Raw genomic sequence first — 19,874 nt, forward strand, 5'->3', positions numbered from 1 at the left:
AAGCTGGGCCATGCCCACTGCCTTTAAATAGTTCTCCTGATCTTTGGGCGTCGCTGATTATAGCTTCTGTCTTGTGCGTTGTTATCTCGGTCTGGTGAGGAGAGCTGGTGGTTGGAGATTCGTTGCTGGTGGTGTATTTTCCTTTGTCTTATTTACTCCTTCCTATATTTGTATTTATTTTGCCCTGCACATTTATAGTGTATTCCTGAGTGACTGCGGCGTGGTGTATATTTTCCTTTATCCTTGTCTGTGCTAACTGTGGGTATTGGGAAATAACATCTTCACTGGGTGGTGGGCGGAGGTTTCAGCCTAGGGCTGAGCTCAGGAGACAGGGTGAGGTTCGAGGCCTGGACATGCACACCTTCAGTGTAAACTCCAGGTAGAGGGTCAGTCAGGATTTCCCTAGTCTGAGGGAAACTGCAGGGGCCCGAGTTATTAGCTCTCACTCACCTAGTCTCTCCCTGACAGGTATTTTGCACCTGTGTTGCCAATATCTTTGCTACATGGGCTGGCTGGATTTTCAGTCCTCTTTTGTGACATCTTGAAAATAGATTTGTTTAAACTGGCCCTTAAGATTTGGATACACTGCTGAATGTTTATATTTTATCCTAAGGTTTATTTCCATAACTACTTTGTATATTCAAAACCACTTGGTGTCATTTTAGACTAGAAAGAGATATAACTTTCCAGACAATATTTTATAAGGCATGTTCATAGTAAGCAGTACCAATTATTGCTGTAGATTAGGCAGGCAGCGTCTACCATCCTAGCGAAACTCATGTGAGATTAGTACTTCTTAATTAAATGTGCATAAACCCCGGGGACCGAAAGCAAGTCTGCAAGAATTGCTCCACTTTGGAAACACTCAGGAGGCTTCTGTATATGCATTCATAATCTAGAAAGTTCAACAGTAGTGTTGAGCGATACCTTCCGATATGCAAAGGTATCGGTATCGGATTGGATCGGCCGATACCCAAAAAATATCGGATATCGTCGATACCGATACCCGATACCAATGCATATCAATGGGACACAAAATATCGGAATGGTTCCCAGGGTCTGAAGGAGAGGAAACTCTCCTTCAGGCCCTGGGATCCATATTCATGTATAAAATAAAGAATAAAAAAAAAAAATATTGATATACTCACCCCTCTGACGGCCCCGGCTCTCACCGGTCCAAGCGTCTGCCTCCGTTCCCTAAGAATGCAGAGTGAAGGACCTTCGATGACGTCGCGGCTTGTGATTGGTCGCGTGACCGCTCATGTGACCGCTCACGCGACCAATCACAAGCCGCGACATCATCGAAGGTCATTCACTCCCTGCATTCTTAGGAACGGAGGCACCGCTAAGAGCCAGGGTCGCTGGAGGGGTGAGTATATCAATATTTTTTATTTTTATTATTTAATTTTTACGTGAATATGGATCCCAGGGCCTGAAGGAGAGTCTCCTCTCCTCCAGACCCTGGGAACCATACGCACCGCACACTTCCGATTCCGATTTCCGATATCGCAAAAATATCGGAACTCGGTATCGGAATTCCGATACAGCAAATATCGGCCGATACCCGATACTTGCAGTATCGGAATGCTCAACACTATTCAACAGTGTAAACATCCATTTAGCAAATTCTCACTATTTTGAAGTTAAGTGTTTTATAATGATCAAGACAAATCGCTATTTAGATAATATATTCTCAAATCCTCCTGGAAAAGCATTCATAATAGATCACATTGTGATTTATCAATTAGCGATCAAATTATTTTATGGAGCTAACAGAATAATGAATTATGAGGAAAATTTGTTACAATACAACAAGGCAACTTATCGTGTTCTGCGCACTGTGTGAACAAATCATGTAATGGAAAAACTGGTGTGTCAATGTCTAATAATAATGTGTATCCTATAGATCTGACTTGTATACTATGTGCTCCACATAATATGAGGCTATGAGTCATTAAAGGGACAGTCAGCACAGGATTACTGTTCAAGCCAAGTCCCGCCGATCAGTGCTTCATGGCAGGGCCAATCATTTACAAACACCTTCCCACCTGGTTGGTTTCCATTTATAATCTAGCTAAAAAAAGGTTAAAAATGGTGAACCAACAGGAGGCACCACACCACAGAATTAAGGAAGCAGAAGATACAGTTGAACCCAGACATTTACATACACTATATAAAAAGACATATATGCATGTTTTTCTCAATATCTGACATGAAATCAGAATAAATCCTGACATGAAATCAGGTAATCCTAATTTCTTATTTTAGGTCAATTAGGAATACCATAACTATTATTATTTGCCATATGCCAGAATAATGAGAGAGAGAGAGAGAGAGAGAGAGAGAGAGAGAGAGTGTTTTAAGGCATTTTTATTACTTACTGCAAAGTCAAAAGTTTACATACACTGAGATTACTATGTCTTTAAACAATTCTGGACTGGCCATATGATGATGTCATGTGTTTGGAAGCTTCTGATTTGCTAGCAACATCTGAGTTAAATAGATTCAAACCTGTGGATGTAATTTAATGCACGCATGAAATATACTTCTTCTTTGTGTAGCATCATAGGAAAGTCTCAAAAAATCAGCCAATATATCAGGAAGAGAATTGTGGACTTGCACAAGTCTGACTCATCCTTGGGTACAATTTCAAGATACCTGAAGTTGCCCCATTCATCTGTACAAACACTTATACACAAGTACAAACAACATGAGAATGTCCAACCATCACACTGCCCAGGAAGGACATGGGTTCTGTGTCCCAGAGATGAATGTACTTTGATCCGACATGTGAATATCAACCCAAGAACAAAAGCAAAAGACCTTGTGAAGATGCTGGCAGAAGCTGGTAAGATTGTGTCAATATCCACAGTGAAGCGAATACTGTATCAACATGGGATGAAATGCCACTCTGCCAGGAAGAAGCTATTACTCCAAAAGAAACATAAAAAAACAGAATAATGTTTGCAAAGGCATACAGGAACAAAGACTTTCATTTTTGTAGACATGGCTTGTTTTCTGATGAAGCTAAATTTGAACTTTTTGGGCACAATGACCATCGTTACGTTTGAAGGAAAAAGGGAGAAGCTTGGATGCATAAGAACACCATCCCAACTGTGAAACACAGGGGTGGCAAAATCATGTTGTAGGATTGTTTTTCTGCAGGAGGGACTGGTGCACTTCACAAAATAGATGGCATCATGAGAAAATCAGATTATGTGGCAATACTAAAGCAACATCTCAAGACATCAGCCAGGAAGTTAAACCTTGGATGGAAATGGGTCTTCCAAATGGATAATAACCCGAAGCATACTGTCAAAATAGTAACAAAGTGGCTTAAGGATAACAAAGTCAATCTTTTGGAGTGGCCATGACAAATCCCTGATCTCATTCCTGTTGAAAATGTATTGGCAAAGCAGAGAAGGCAGGTGCGAGCAAGGCGACATACAAACCTGGATCAGTTACACCAGTTTTGTCAGGTGGAATGGACCCAAATTCCGACCAACTATTGTGAGAAGCTTGTGGAAGGATATCCCAAACGTTTGTCCCAAATCATTCAGTTTAAGGGCAATGGTACCAAATACTAATGAAATGTATATAAAAACTTTTGACTTTGCAGTACCGTATATACTCGAGTATAAGCCGACCCGAGTATAAGCCGACCCCCCTAATTTTGCCACAAAAAACTGGGAAAACTTATTGACTCGAGTATAAGCCTAGGGTGGAAAATGCAGCAGGTACCGGTGAATTTCAAAATTAAAAATAGATACTCCATACCGTTCATTATGGCCCCATAGATGCTCCACATAAAGCTGTGCCATATATAATGCTCTGCACCATTGCCCCATAGATACTCCACATAAAGCTGTGCCATATATACAATGCTCTGCACCGTTGCCCCATAGCTGTGCCAAATATATAATGCTCTGCACCGTTGCCCCATAGCTGTGCCATATATATAATGCTCTGCACCGTTGCCCCATAGCTGTGCCATATAGTGCTCTGCACCATTGCCCCATAGCTGTGCCATATAGTGCTCTGCACCGTCCATTATTGCCCCATAGCTGTGCCATATAGTGCTCTGCACCATTGCCCCATAGCTGTGCCATATAGTGCTCTGCACCGTCCATTATTGCCCCATAGCTGTGCCATATAGTGCTCTGCACCATTGCCCCATAGCTGTGCCATATAGTGCTCTGCACCGTCCATTATTGCCCCATAGCTGTGCCATATAGTGCTCTGCACCATTGCCCCATAGCTGTGCCATATAGTGCTCTGCACCGTTGCCCCATAGCTGTGCCATATAGTGCTCTGCACCGTTGCCCCATAGCTGTGCCATATAGTGCTCTGCACCGTTGCCCCATAGATAGCTGTGCCATATAGTGCTCTGCACCATTGCCCCATAGCTCTGCCATATAGTGCTCTGCACCGTTGCCCCATAGCTGTGCCATATAGTGCTCTGCACCGTTGCCCCATAGCTGTGCCATATAGTGCCCTGCACCGTTGCCCCATAGCTCTGCCATATAGTGCTCTGCACCGTTGCCCCATAGCTCTGCCATATAGTGCTCTGCACCGTTGCCCCATAGCTGTGCCATATAGTGCTCTGCACCATTGCCCCATAGCTGTGCCATATAGTGCTCTGCACCGTCCATTATTGCCCCATAGCTGTGCCATATAGTGCTCTGCACCATTGCCCCATAGCTGTGCCATATAGTGCTCTGCACCGTTGCCCCATAGCTGTGCCATATAGTGCTCTGCACCGTTGCCCCATAGCTGTGCCATATAGTGCTCTGCACCGTTGCCCCATAGCTGTGCCATATAGTGCTCTGCACCGTTGCCCCATAGCTGTGCCATATAGTGCTCTGCACCGTTGCCCCATAGCTGTGCCATATAGTGCTCTGCACCGTTGCCCCATAGCTGTGCCATATAGTGCTCTGCACCGTTGCCCCATAGATAGCTGTGCCATATAGTGCTCTGCACCATTGCCCCATAGCTCTGCCATATAGTGCTCTGCACCGTTGCCCCATAGCTGTGCCATATAGTGCTCTGCACCATTGCCCCATAGCTGTGCCATATAGTGCCCTGCACCGTTGCCCCATAGCTCTGCCATATAGTGCTCTGCACCGTTGCCCCATAGCTCTGCCATATAGTGCTCTGCACCGTTGCCCCATAGCTGTGCCATATAGTGCTCTGCACCATTGCCCCATAGCTGTGCCATATAGTGCTCTGCACCGTCCATTATTGCCCCATAGCTGTGCCATATAGTGCTCTGCAGCATTGCCCCATAGCTGTGCCATATAGTGCTCTGCACCGTTGCCCCATAGCTGTGCCATATAGTGCTCTGCACCGTTGCCCCATAGCTGTGCCATATAGTGCTCTGCACCGTTATTGCCCCATAGCTGTGCCATATAGTGCTCTGCACCGTTGCCCCATAGCTGTGCCATATAGTGCTGTGCACCATTGCCCCATAGATGCTCCACATAAATCTGTGCTGCTGCTGCAATAAAAAAAAAAAAAAACACATACTCACCTGTCTTGCTTGCAGCTCCTCGGCGCCATCTTCCCGGCGTCTCTCTGCACTGACTGATCAGGCAGAGGGCGGCGCGCACACTATATGCATCATCGCGCCCTCTGCCTGAACAGTCAGAGCGGAGAGACGCCGGGAAGATGGAGACAGCGCCCGGCGTGTGGAACGAGGACAGGTGAATATGACATACTTACCTGCTCCCGGCGTCCCGCTCCTTCCCCCTGCCTGTCTTCGGTGCCGCAGCCTCTTCCTCTGTCAGCGGTCACCGGCACCGCTTCATTAGAGAAATGAATAGGCGGCTCCGCCCCTATGGGAGGTGGAGCAGCCTATTCATTTCTCTAATGAGCGGTCCCACGTGACCGCTCAGGGGAAGAGGCTGCGGCACCGAAGACAGTGTGACAGGCAGGGGAGCGCCAGGATCGCCGGGACTAGGTAAGTATATGACAGTGCTCACCCGCCGACCCCACCACCGATCATGACTCGAGTATAAGCCGAGAGGGGCACTTTCAGCCCCAAAATTTGGGCTGAAAATCTCGGCTTATACTCGAGTGTATACGGTAAGTAATAAAAATACCTTAAAACATTCTCTCTCTCTCCTTATTCTGGCATTTGGCAAATATTAATAATGATGGTAATCCTAATTGACCTAAAACGGGAAAGGTTTATTCTGATTTGATGTCAGATATTGAGAAAAACATGAATATGTGTCTTTTTATATAGTGTATGTAAACTTCTGATTCCAACTGTATGTCCAAGACTCAATAAGTAATGATACTTCATGAGACAAAAATAATAAGCACAAAATTCGATTTCATATAACATGCTTATACTGTAGAGCATAGTAAAGGAAGACTGACACTGTATATAAAGATATTGTGAATCAATGTATTTTCAAAATATGAATAGCATATTAAAGGGTTTGTCTAGTCTAAAATGAAAAGTCTGTTGTCACACTGTATGACTGCAGGCTAGTCAATCTTCCCAGCAGACACACAGTGCACGGCAAGGATTTGCTGTTCTCTGCCCCAGGAATGGCAGTCGAGTATGACCCATCTAGTTGGTGCATCTGCGGCGCCCCCACACCGCCGCAGGGCCGAGGGGTACCCGGAGCCGGGCCTCTGGGTCTCAGTCTCGGGGTTGTCACGGTGGCTAGACCCGGTCCGTGGCCCTGTCCGTCAGTGGGGGACGTCCGGTGAAGTAGGTGGTAGTAATGGTAGCGATGTAGCGGTGCGGTTGTGGGGTGTAAGTCGCGGTAAATAATGAGGACACCAGGTTGCAGTCTCTTTACCTCTTTACTGGAGATCTCTGAGTCCTCAGTCCAGAATACGGTTCACCAGGCTACGCAAGTCCGGCCGGTCCAATGGCACCTCCAGAGTTCTCCTCTCAGGTGGAAATCTGTGCCTTCCTTCTTAGCGCTATGTGTTGTAGTCCTTCCCTGCTGTGCTCACGGAAAGTGACCCCACAACGGTTGTGTCTGTTTCTTAAGTTCCCTCACAACTCGATTTGATGTTCCTCTGTAATCCACCCCTTCCCTGTATTCAGGTTGGAATGGCACCCGTTTGTCAGGTAGGCCTGGAGTTCTTCCGGGACCCTAGAGACGCCCCTCTCCCGCAATTGCCCCCCAAGACTTCATAGGTGATATGTGGTAGACAGCCCGCCTGAGACCGACTGTCCTGCCGCTGTTTGGAGTATGGCTTGAAGCTGTATTCTAATCCACTCCCTCGGCGTTCCGGCCACCGGTATTGCGCCTCAGCAGGGTGCTGCCTCTTTCAACAAAACCCCTGCTGGTATTCTCCTTCTGCTTGATCTCGTTTCTCACTCAGCACAATCTGTCTCGCTTCTAGTCCTTTCCTTGAGTCCCGCCGCTTCCAGGAGCCTGCGCGGACCCGTTACGTTCTTTCAATGCCAAGCCTCTGCCAGGATCCCACCCCTGGCAGAGACCCTACAGTCTCTCCCTTCACAACACCCCCTGCCACAGGGTGTTGCTCCGTTCAATCCCGTCAGCGTTCTCTCTAACTTTCTGCCTGACCCCCAGTTTACCCACTATGGTGGGGAGTGGCCTAATCAATAGCACCCTTAGCTCCCCCCGGAGGCCCAGCTGTGAAACATATTGGTGTCTGTGATACCTGATTGGAGGAACTCCTTCGGTGCCATCGAACGTACCATGGCTCCCCTTAGCGGCGAAGCCACAGTACTGCAACGACCAGAACTCTGGGGCGCTGCACTCCCCCCTGGTTAAACACAGTACTCCGGGACTGGGAAGAAAAACAACAATACAGATTAGTAAACAGACATACAATTTTGTTGAGTGCAAAACAATAAGTATACTTGAACAGGCTTCCCTTTATGGGAGGTGAGGACACTTTTAACGTTACAAACATGGTCAACATTATAAATTACAGGCTATGCATAACTCCTGTTACCCAACCGGGTATTCTACTTAGTGCAAATTCTGGAACAATAAATTAACATTGCCTTTAGGAAACATACACTCTTAGTTTACCAAAGGCCTTCCTATAATCACATTACAGGGTAAGGTAACTTCACATTCTCCTACTTTGAACCTGCAGGACCGCCTGTCCCTATGGCACCAGACCTACTGCCTCTCCTTTCTTTTACAGGACCGCCCCGTTCAGCCAGGGCCTACTGCCTTTCTCTACTATACATGGTATAGACATAACATTCCTTTCGTTTAAAGAACTCTGAGCCAGCTCTACTCGGCTCCTTTAAGGACTCACTCTCTAACCCCTACGGGTTCACTCTCTGTCCTTAGTAACAAAGTAACTTTCAATGGGGACGCGGGGTTTACCTTCTATCCTCACCTTCATTATTACTTTGCTTACTTTCAACTATGCAGACCTCTATCTCTACCCCTACGGGCTCTCTGCATCTTTTCTTTCTGCAAAACATTATTTAGACATTTCAACAAATTCAACACATATAACTTAGCATGTAAAACAGTTACATTTCTTTTTCAAGGCATCATTATGGCATTACTGTTCTGCAACAGTATCTCTCTCAAGTTCAGTTTCTCACATCCCCTTTAAGAGGAGACCAAGTCTTTCTAAGGTAGCTCGTCTTCTCAGCCTACCGGCCCATGCAAAGGTTCCGGCATGGTATCTTCGCAAAGTGTCTTTAACTAGAACCGGTAGGAAAGGTATCTTCACAAAGTGTCTTTGGCTCAAACAAATAGGGCAAATATCTTCGCAAAGTGTCTTTGGCTAAAACCAGTAGGGAGCACCTTTAAGAAGGTGCAAACTATTTACAAGGGAAGTTCGAATCATGCACAGTCCATGATTTCTGCAGTTCGTGTAACTTTTGTGCAACAACTTCAGAAAAGGAAAACAAACAAAGAGGATCCCGGGTCAACAGAGGGATCCATTAACCCTGGGCGGGTTTAGCAGCAACTTAAAGGAATAAAAGAACAAACAGTAACTATTTACATTTTCAGATTTCCGAGGTTTACTCTTTTTCTGGTGGCTTGGGTTCCTGAACCCCGGCCACTGTAGCACGGACACCAGCGGCAAGCTCCGCAGGGACCACCTGGTCGCCTGCTGTCTGAATTTGAAGCCTAACTCTGTCGGCAAGTTCAGGAGCTGCTACAAAGCGTACAGTAGAAACAGTAACAAGGTCTGGCAGCCCTGGATTGACCACAGTTGGGGCCACAGGTGCCATTCTCTCAGACTCGTATCGCTGAACTTTCCGGGCACGCCATCCTTGTGTGTTCCAGTGACGGGTATACGTCACCTGATCCCCCTCCCGGAGTGGTTCTCCTTCTCGATCACAGCAGGGAGTTTCCACATCATAGCCGGCAACGAAGATGCCAGTAGGTAGACCCGACTCCCAAATGGAACCCCACCCCTTCTTTGGGTGGAATGCCGCCACCGTCCCTCGCCTGACAGCATCCGTCCCATCATAGATCATTTTTTTACTCTGCAGTTCCCGTCTTTCAACTTCGGTGCGCTGTCCCCAATGCTGGAGCACGCATTGTTTGTATTGGTCCCAGGTAAGTATCGCAATAGTGAGACCTTCCATTGGAATCCCATCCTGCTCGACCCAGGGAACATCCCATCGGAACATCACCCCTCCTGGGTCCATTTCTATGGGCTCTCCCCACCTGGTTGGCAATGGTGGTAACAACTTCCCCAACGCGCCGGGGGTGAGAACCGCTCGGTCGATTGTAAACGTGGGGTTACTGTTGTGGGGAGGATCGGTCGGGAGAGCAGAACCGTCCAGGGGAGTAGGGGCGCCGCCCATACCTGCGCCTGATGTGGTTCCACCGGCGTTGCTCTGGTCCGTTAACGAGGACACTGGAGTCTGCTGCAGCCCGGACCGGGGCTCCTCCAATGGGATGCTCGGACTCGGCTCCGCTGGCTGTGGTTCCTCCTCCTCTAACTCCGAGGTCGGGATTGGTGGACGTAACTCCGCTGTCGGATCCGCAGGCCTCCGGTCCATCTCCGTTGAAGAAGGGCAGGCCGGAACTGCTTCTTCCTCGCTCAGGCACTCGCCGTTCATCATCGCTGCCTGATAGTCGGTGGCAGTGCATGCACCTAACTCCGCCATTTCTCTGAGGTTGGGCTTCTCCGTCACCAGCCTCTCGCCGTTGCATATCAAGGGGTGTTTCTCTTCTGCTTTGGGGCAGGTCATTCCTCTGCAGCCAGAAGTGCAGGGGGCGGTAGCCATTTCTCGCGCCACACTGGGAGTCTCCGCCCATAACACGCCCTCCTTCCCCTTGGGTGTAGCAATGGCGGCGCCTTTTGGCGGGAACTTTTTGGCGGCTAATGGCGCAGCACAATCTTACAATAAAGTACAGTCCAAGCACAGTAAATCACAGTCTCTAGGCACACATGACCTGATTCTTCAGGCTTAAGTAGATCCTGTTCGTGACGCCAAGTCTGCGGCGCGCCCCCACACCGCCGCAGGGCCGAGGGGATACCCGGAGCCGGGCCTCTGGGTCTCAGTCTCGGGGTTGTCACGGTGGCTAGACCCGGTCCGTGGCCCTGTCCATCAGTGGGGGACGTCCGGCGTAATAGATGGTAGTAATGGTAGCGATGTAGCGGTGCGGTTGTGGGGTGTAAGTCGCGGTAAATAATGAGGACACCAGGTTGCAGTCTCTTTACCTCTTTACTGGAGATCTCTGAGTCCTCAGTCCAGAATACGGTTCACCAGGCTACGCAAGTCCGGCCGGTCCAATGGCACCTCCAGAGTTCTCCTCTCAGGTGGAAATCTGTGCCTTCCTTCTTAGCGCTATGTGTTGTAGTCCTTCCCTGCTGTGCTCACGGAAAGTGACCCCACAACGGTTGTGTCTGTTTCTTAAGTTCCCTCACAACTCGATTTGATGTTCCTCTGTAATCCACCCCTTCCCTGTATTCAGGTTGGAATGGCACCCGTTTGTCAGGTAGGCCTGGAGTTCTTCCGGGACCCTAGAGACGCCCCTCTCCCGCAATTGCCCCCCAAGACTTCATAGGTGATATGTGGTAGACAGCCCGCCTGAGACCGACTGTCCTGCCGCTGTTTGGAGTATGGCTTGAAGCTGTATTCTAATCCACTCCCTCGGCGTTCCGGCCACCGGTATTGCGCCTCAGCAGGGTGCTGCCTCTTTCAACAAAACCCCTGCTGGTATTCTCCTTCTGCTTGATCTCGTTTCTCACTCAGCACAATCTGTCTCGCTTCTAGTCCTTTCCTTGAGTCCCGCCGCTTCCAGGAGCCTGCGCGGACCCGTTACGTTCTTTCAATGCCAAGCCTCTGCCAGGATCCCACCCCTGGCAGAGACCCTACAGTCTCTCCCTTCACAACACCCCCTGCCACAGGGTGTTGCTCCGTTCAATCCCGTCAGCGTTCTCTCTAACTTTCTGCCTGACCCCCAGTTTACCCACTATGGTGGGGAGTGGCCTAATCAATAGCACCCTTAGCTCCCCCCGGAGGCCCAGCTGTGAAACATATTGGTGTCTGTGATACCTGATTGGAGGAACTCCTTCGGTGCCATCGAACGTACCATGGCTCCCCTTAGCGGCGAAGCCACAGTACTGCAACGACCAGAACTCTGGGGCGCTGCACATCCATCCAGTGTTCTGTTTTTTAAAAATTTGCATAATTGTTTGCTGCATTTTTAATGCAAATTTTAAGCTGTTTTACAGTACCAGCAAAGCCTATGAGATTTCAGAAATCTCATGCAAATACATTGTTTTTATTTTCCTCAATGACTTGGAAAACTGCTGCTTTTTGAAAACTGCAGCATGTTACTCCTTTCGATGTTTTTTTCAGCACATCTGCAACGTTTTTTCACCCATAGGAAAGAGTGAGTAAGTGCAAAATTGGAGCAAAAAACTCAGGTATCAGTTTTTGCTGCAAAAACCTAAGGAAGTTAAATCATGGTTTTTTTGGGCCACTAAACTTTATCGTCATGCACAAAAGACAGTAAAAATGCATCAATAAAAGTACAGCTGTAAAAACACAGCATAAAAACACAATAAATACTGAGCAAAGCTTAAACACAGATTAAAATTTGCATTAGAAAAAGGCAGCAAAAATGCAATGTGTGAACATAGCCTAGCAGTTCAAGCAGAAATGCAAATTCATGCCCACTGCATGTTTAAAGATGCAGTGTAGCTGTGCATTTTCTGATGTATTATTTCTCCAAAATCTTCTATTCGAAGACTGAAAGATGCTTAAAATCGCAATTGTGTTTTTAATTGAAGATTTACAATTTTTTGTAAAGTAAAAAATAATGCAGTGTGTCAAATATTCACCAAAAATGGATTAGAAATTGCTATAAAAATGCAATAGAGCTCAGAACATGTGCAAAAAGGCAGCATTGCTGCAAATGGAAGCATTACTTTCAAGTTATCCAAGCAAGCACCCATGGAGCTTTCTACTACAAAATTTTGTCATACTCAGATCAGCTCCAAGTTATTTCCTGCATTTTTATTTGGTCATATCAATAGTAAAAATGTAACTAGCAATTTTTTTTTTACATATAATTATATTATATATTGAATGTGTATGAGTAAGATTTGAATTTTCCACTGTATACTGGTTATCTGGATATATATTAATAACTATCATCAGTATTTTACCATGAATTTCACCTATCTCTTATTGCATTTTAGCATTGGCTTACAGAACTGGAAATATTTGCCATGATTTTTGCTGCTGCGGTCCATGATTATGAGCACACTGGCACTACAAACAACTTCCACATCCAAACAAGGTACAGAAATATTGTTTTTTTTATCTTCTCTTATACATTTTCTACTCTTCTTTTCCAATCTATATTACCTGTATGCCAATAATAAGTATGTAGAGATTTTTATGTTCTCATCCATAATTCTACTTTAAGAAATAATGTGAAGTTGCTTTGAAGTAGCTGAAACACATTGACTTTTCTTCCAGACTATTCAGCACCTTAAAACTATAGATTAGACAGTTTGTTTCAAAACTTTTCTCACATAGCTCTACTTCTCTACTTATTCTCTTCTTTCAAATTATCAACTGGCATAGCTAAATTGCTATATTTCTGGATTTTTTTTTTACCTTCCAACATACTCTCTTGTGTCATACAGCCATGGCCGAAAATGTTGGAACCATTGAAATTGTTCCAGAAAAAAATTAAGAGTTTCTCCCAGAAAATTATTCCAATTAGCAGCAGCAGCAGCTGTGTACCTCATGTGTAAAATAAAGAATTAAAAAAAAAAATTGTTGTGGGCTCCTGTGCAATTTTCATAACCAGCAGAGGGAAAGCCCATGGCTGGGGACTAATGCTAATAATCTGGGACATGGGTCAATACCCCATAAGGTTCCCAGACTATTAATAACAGCTCACAGCTTTTTGATTAGCCTCTCCTGGTTAATTTACGGGGATCCCAGAAAAAAAAATGATGTAGGGTCCCCTTATAAATTCAAACCAGCAAAGGCTAAACAGACACCTGTGGGTTGATATTTATAACCTGAGAAAGTTTCAGAGATATTCCCCCCCCCCAGTCTACCAACATCAGCCCTAAGCCACCACAGAATTGGCACATCCATAAGATGCTCCAAATCTGTTGCTTATCCTCACGCTCTCTACTTGCCCTGTGTAACGCTAATGACGCATGGATGTCATCCGTGTGTCATCAGTGCGCAAGTGTGTGGCATGCATTTGTCTGTGCAGTACAAAAAAAACTGACAGGTTTTTTACACAGACGCATGGTCCATGTAAAAAACCTGACATTTGCGCAGCACCATTGCTTAGGCCAGTCTCACACGTCCAGATAATTCCGGTACTGTAAGAAATCGGTACCGGAGTTATCCGTGTCCATGTGTCCGTGAGCTCACGTAGGCCATTCGTGTGGCACACGTGCGGCAGCCGTGTGCCGCCTGGGTACCACACGGACCGTGCAGGAGAGACAGCGCTAAAGTTTAGCGCTGTCCCCTGCATCGTGCTGAAGCCGCGATTCATATCTTCTGTGCAGCAGCGTTTGCTGTAAAAAAGATATGAATAATCCATTTTTTTAGTGGTATTTCGTGTTTAAAATAAAGCTCCATGTCCCCACCCCCTGTGCGCCCCCCCGCTGTTCTGAAAATACTCACCCGGCTCCCTCGTTGGCTGTCGCTGCTTCCTGTCCTGGCCGCACCTTCTACTGTATGCGGTCACGTGGGGCCGCTCATTTACAGTAATTAATATGCGGCTCCACCCCTATGGGAGGTGGAGCCGCATATTCATGACTGTAATCGGCGGCCCCACGTGACCGCATACAGTAGAAGGTGCGGCCAGGACAGGAAGCAGCGACAGCCAACGAGGGAGCCGGGTGAGTATTTTCAGAACAGCGGGGGGGCGCACAGGGGGTGGGGACATGGAGCTTTATTTTAAACACGAAATACCACTAAAAAAAATGGATTATTCATATCTTCTTTACAGCAAACGCTGCTGCAGAGAAGATGTGAATCGCGGCTTCAGCATCATGTGGGGGGGACAGCGCTTACTGGAGCACTGTCTCCTGCAAGGCACACGGAGAATGTCCATGTGCGGTATGTGTTTTACACGGACCCATTGACTTTAATGGGTCCGTGTAATACGTGCGCTCCAACGAACACTGACATGTCTCTGTGTTTGGCACACGGAGACACGGTCCGCAAAATATCAATGACATCTGCACAGATGCATTGATTTTAATGTGTCTACGTGTGTCAGTGGCTCCGGTATGTGAGGAAACTGTCACCTCACGTACCGGAGCCACTGACGTGTGAAACCGGCCTTACAATGATTGTGCGTATCTCTGTTTTTGCGGTCCTTAAGAAGCGTGCCACAAAAAACAAGCCACCATTCAGCTCCATCAGCAGAAAAATAAAAAAGTTATAAGTCTCAGAATAAAGTGATGCAAAAATAATTACCTTTTCTATAAAATAGTTTTTATTGTGTAAAAGCGCCAAAACGTGTAAAGCTATATAAATGAGGTACGCTGTAATTGCACTGACGAACGAATAAAACTGCCTGATCAATTTTATCAAACACATGGAACAGCATAACCCCCACCAAAAAAGATCCCGAATTGCTGTCTTGTGCATTCTGCCTTACAAAAATCATAATAGAATGCGACTAAAAAATGTCATGTGACTGAAAATGGTGCCAATAAAAACGTCGACTTGTCCCACAAAAAACAAGCCCTCACGTGACCCTGTAGGCCAAAATATGGAAAATTTATAGCTCTGAAAATGTGGTGATGCAAAAACTATTGTAGTGAAACCTCCACCAGGGGGGAGCTGGTGAGGGAAGAGAGGTTAAACACTAAGTGTAGCAACACATAGCAACAGCACTTGTGTCACACGTAATGAGAGAGTGGTCAGACGAACTAAGTCAGAAACGATCAAGAACAGACGTACAAGAAGGAGCAGCAATACACATAGTCAAAATACTAAGCTGAGGGTCAGAGAGCCAAATATGAGCGCAGGATCCAAAAATGTGAGACGGAAGACATGGTCGGGGTACAAGCCAGAGAATCAAAAAGCCAAACAGAGAACGCAGCAGCAGAGACGGATACCAAGAGACGGGGTCAAAGACAAGCCGGGGTCATACACGTGAATACAAGTCAAAGGTAGGAGGATCACCAAGGCACAAGGGTCAGAGGCTCTAAACTGGAAGCTTGCGCTATCAATAACACTGGTCAGCAGGCTGTGATGGACTGAAATAGCCCAGCTAGCTCCAGATTGAGGCCGAGGAAATTAACCCCTGCATGACCAGTCCCGAGAGAGGAAAGCAGAAAATATCTCCGGACTGGACCATGGCAGTACCCCCCTCTCAATGGGGGGCCACAGGACCCCCAGGCTTCCCTGGATGATGAGCGTGAAAGGCCCGGACCAAACGATCAGCATGGAACGAACGTGTCGGCACCCATGACTGGTCCTCAGGACCGTACCCTTTCCAATTGACCAAGTACTGAAGTGAACGGCGGAGCATAGGAGAATCCACCAACCAATTTCACCTCATACTCGGTCTGGCCATCTACCACAACAGGTGGTGGGTGTGAGGGAGACTCACCAGAGGAGGGCACCAATGGCTTCAGAAGTGCCTTATGGAACACATTGGGGATCCGCAACAACGGAGGCAAACGCAGGTGAAAGGCTACAGGATTAATCACCTCTAAAATTTCATACGGACCAATAAACTTGGGACCCAACTTAACAGAGGGAATTCTCAGCCTTATATTTTGGTGAATAACATACCTTATCTCCCACCTGATAAGCCAGCCCCACAGAACATCGTTTATCCGCAAAAAATGTATATTTACCCTGAGCCTCCCCAATGTTTCTCTGAACCTCCCTCCAGACCTCCCCCAACTGCAGAAAGGCCGAATCAGCCCCTGGACACCCCAAATCCAGCCAGGAAAACTCACCAAAGTGAGGGTGAAACCCATAGTTGCAGAAGAATGGAGAAGTACCAGTGGACTGATTGACACGGTTATTGAAAGCGAATTCCGCTATCGGTATTGCAGAGCACCAATCATTCTGTCTAGATGTGACAAGACACCGTTAAATCTGCTCCAAAGACTGATTGGTCCTTTCAGTCTGACCGTTGGTCTCAGGATGATAGGCCGATGAAAAGGTCAGACTGATGCCCAGCCTTTTACAAAAAGCCCTCCAGAATTTTGCCACAAATTGCACCCCTCTATCAGACACCACACTGACAGGCACACCATGCAAATAGATCACATGCTCAATAAATAGTTTAGATAGAGTCTCAGCATTAGGGAGGCCCGTTAATGGTACAAAATGTGCTTGTTTACTGAACACCTATCAATAACTACCGAGATCACAGTTTTGCCATTAGAGGGGGGAGATCGGTGATAAAATCCATGGACAGATAAGTTCACGGTCTATCCGGAATTGGCAGTGGAACCAATTCCCCAGCCGGCTGGTTGTGGGAAGTTTTTGGCAGGCCCAAGTCTCACAGGACGCCACAAACCCAATGATGTCAGAAGTCAATGAGGGCCACCAAAACAGCCTAGTGATGGCTTTACGAGTGGCCGAGATTCCAGGATGCCCAATTAGAGCAGAGTCATGGAACTCCCGAAGCACCCTTAACTGATACTGGACAGGCACAAAGAGCTTATTTTCAGGTATGGACGATGGAGCTAGAGATTGGGCCTCATGAATCTCCTGTTCCAATTTCAGGGACACCACAACCACCACCACCCCATGCTGAAGAATGGAGGAAGGAGGCTCAGGAGGTGATACTAGACCTAAGCTGTGAGACAAGGCATCCGCCTTCACATTCTTGGACCCTGGTCTGAAAGTGATGGAAAACTGAAATCGGGGAAAAAAAATGACCACCTTGCTTGTCTCGGAGTTAAAAGTTTGGCGGGCTCGATGTAAGACAGGTTCTTGTGATCAGTAATGACAGTGATACAATGGACCGCCCCTCCAAAAAATGCCTCCATTCTTCAAATGCCAATTTAATGGCCAATAACTCCTGGTTACCCACATCATAATTCCTATCAGCAGTGGAAAATTTTCTTGAAAAGGCACAGGGTCTTAAGTTAGTTAATGTGGTGGGCCCCTGGGAGAACACAGCCCCCAACCTCACCTGAGAGGCGTCCACCTCTATGATAAATGGTTTAGACAAATCAGGTTGAACCAGTACAGGGGCAGTCATGAAACTTTTTTTATGAAGAAACCGCCGCCACAAATAGAGCTGACCAGTTTTTGAGATCAGCCCCCTTTTGAGTGAGTTCAGTGAGGGGTTTGACCACTTGAGAAAACCCCTTGATGAATTTTCTGTAGTAATTAGCGAAACCCAGAAATCGCTGAAGACCCTTGAGATCTCTGGGTTGCACCCAATCCACAATGGCCTGTACCTTCCTAGGGTCCATACGAACCCCCTCAGTGGACAAAATGACCCATAGAAAGGACAATTCTTGAGTAAAAAATGAACACTTCTCCAGTTTGGCAAAGAGTGAGTTCTCCCTGAGCCTCTGGAGAACCGCACGAAGATGACTCATTTGACTTACTCTATTAGAGGAATATATGAGTATATCATCAAGATAAACTACCACAAGGCATCCAATAAAGTCAGAAAAAACATGGTTAATGAAATTCTGGAATACCGCTGGTTCGTTAGTCAAACCGAACGGCATGACCAAATTTTCAAACAGACCCTCAGAGGTGAGAAACACAGTTTTCCACTCACCCTCCTCCCGCATACAGATGAGATTGTACGGTCCCCTGAGGACCAACTTAGAAAACCACCTGGCCCCCGACAATTGATAGTACAAATCAGGTATAAGTGGGAGAGGATAAGTGTTTCTCACTGTTATCTTATTCAGTTCTCGAAAAATCGAGGCATGGGCGTAAACCAACATCTTTTTTTTTTACAAAAAAGAACCCCGCCGCCACGGGAGAGACAGATGGCCGAATTTGCCCTTTACGGAGGCTCTCAGAGATATACTCCTTCATAGCAGCACGCTCAGGGCCAGGGAGATTGTACAGATGGGCTTTGGGCAATTTGGCATCGAGAACAAGATCAATGGCACAATTGAATGGGCGGTGTGGTGGTAGAACATCAGCCTGCTTTTCAGAGAACACATCCTCAAAGTCCTATAGGGTACTTCGGAATACCCTCCAGACTGACGGATGACACAGACACAGTAGCAAGACAATTTTCAGAACAACTAGGTCCACATTTACCAATATCCCAGGACCCCCAGTCAATAACCAGGTTATGCCGTTGCAACCAGGGAAACCCCAACACCAGGCTAGCAGGGAGGTTATCCAAAACAAAGCATGACATGCTCTCCTGGTGCAGGACCCCCACCCCGAGGGTGAATTCTTTTAGAAATGAAATGGAGACCATCCTTTGTGAGAGGTGTAGAGTCAATAACCACAATTTTTAGGGGAGTCTCCAACCTAACTGTTTCTAATCTACAGCTTGCTACCAGCTTGGAGTCAATCAGGTTCAGGACCCACAGTCTACAAAAGCCGAAGTATGGACAAAGCCATTCTCAACACCAAGTTCCACCTTTAACGGTATCTTTTCAAGTGAAGAAAAAGGTACCTGAGATTCTGAGTGACCTCCACGATGATCACCCAGACTCAGCCGCTTGTTAGACAGTGGACAGGAGGGGCAGTCCTTTTTCCAATGTCCGGGATCTCCGCAGTAAAAATCAGCTTTCCATCACACCGCAATTTCCTCTCTTTCTCCTGGAGGTCGGTGACTCCCACCTCCATATGTTCAGATGGAAGCAATACATCATGGTTAGCAGGGAAAAACGGAATCCCTCTCTCCCATAGCCTCCGATCCATACCGATAGCCTGAGTCATAGCCTCCTCCAAAGAGCTGGGAGGTGGATGGAGTGCCAGAGCACCCTTCAAGCAATCAGACAGTCCCTTTCTGAATAGACATCTCAGTGCGGAGTCATCCCAAGACCCCTTTGCCGACCATCGATGGAACTCGGAGCTATACCATTCGGCAGAGTGCTTCCCCTGAACCAGACCCATAATGGTGTCCTCTGCCACCCTAACAGGGTTCGGTTCATCATAGATAAGTCCTAAGGCCTCAAAGAACCTATCTACCGACCTCCATTCAGGGGCAGTAGGGGGCAGAGAGAAAGCCCAGGATTGGGGACCCTCCCTAAGTAAGGAGATGATAATCCCTACCCGCTGAGTCTCATCCCCAGAAGGTTGAGGTCTAAGAAAAAAAACATAATTTACAACTCTCCCTGAAAATATGAAATTTATCTTTTTTGCCAGAAAACGTGTCTGGAAGTTTAACCGAAGGTTCCGGAGAGTGCAAAACAACATCTACAGAGTCATCAGGTAGACGAACAATATGAGAGTTGCTTCCCTGCATGGTCTTAACAGTCTCAGTCAGTTTTTT

General features: G+C 46.8%; 1 protein-coding gene across 4 annotated transcripts in view; it reads left to right on the forward strand.

Moving 5' to 3' along the window:
• Positions 1 to 19,874, forward strand: part of PDE1C (phosphodiesterase 1C) — a 1,454,702-nt gene that overhangs the window by 1,044,684 nt on the left and 390,144 nt on the right. For all 4 annotated transcript variants that reach the window (XM_077269307.1, XM_077269309.1, XM_077269308.1 and 1 more), the window contains one exon: positions 12,637 to 12,737. In XM_077269307.1, coding sequence (XP_077125422.1) covers positions 12,637 to 12,737 — 101 coding nt within the window. The remainder of the gene's footprint in view (positions 1 to 12,636; positions 12,738 to 19,874) is intronic.

The sequence above is a fragment of the Ranitomeya variabilis genome, chromosome 6 (genome assembly GCF_051348905.1).
Source record: "Ranitomeya variabilis isolate aRanVar5 chromosome 6, aRanVar5.hap1, whole genome shotgun sequence".
Classification (NCBI taxonomy): Eukaryota; Metazoa; Chordata; class Amphibia; order Anura; family Dendrobatidae; genus Ranitomeya; species Ranitomeya variabilis.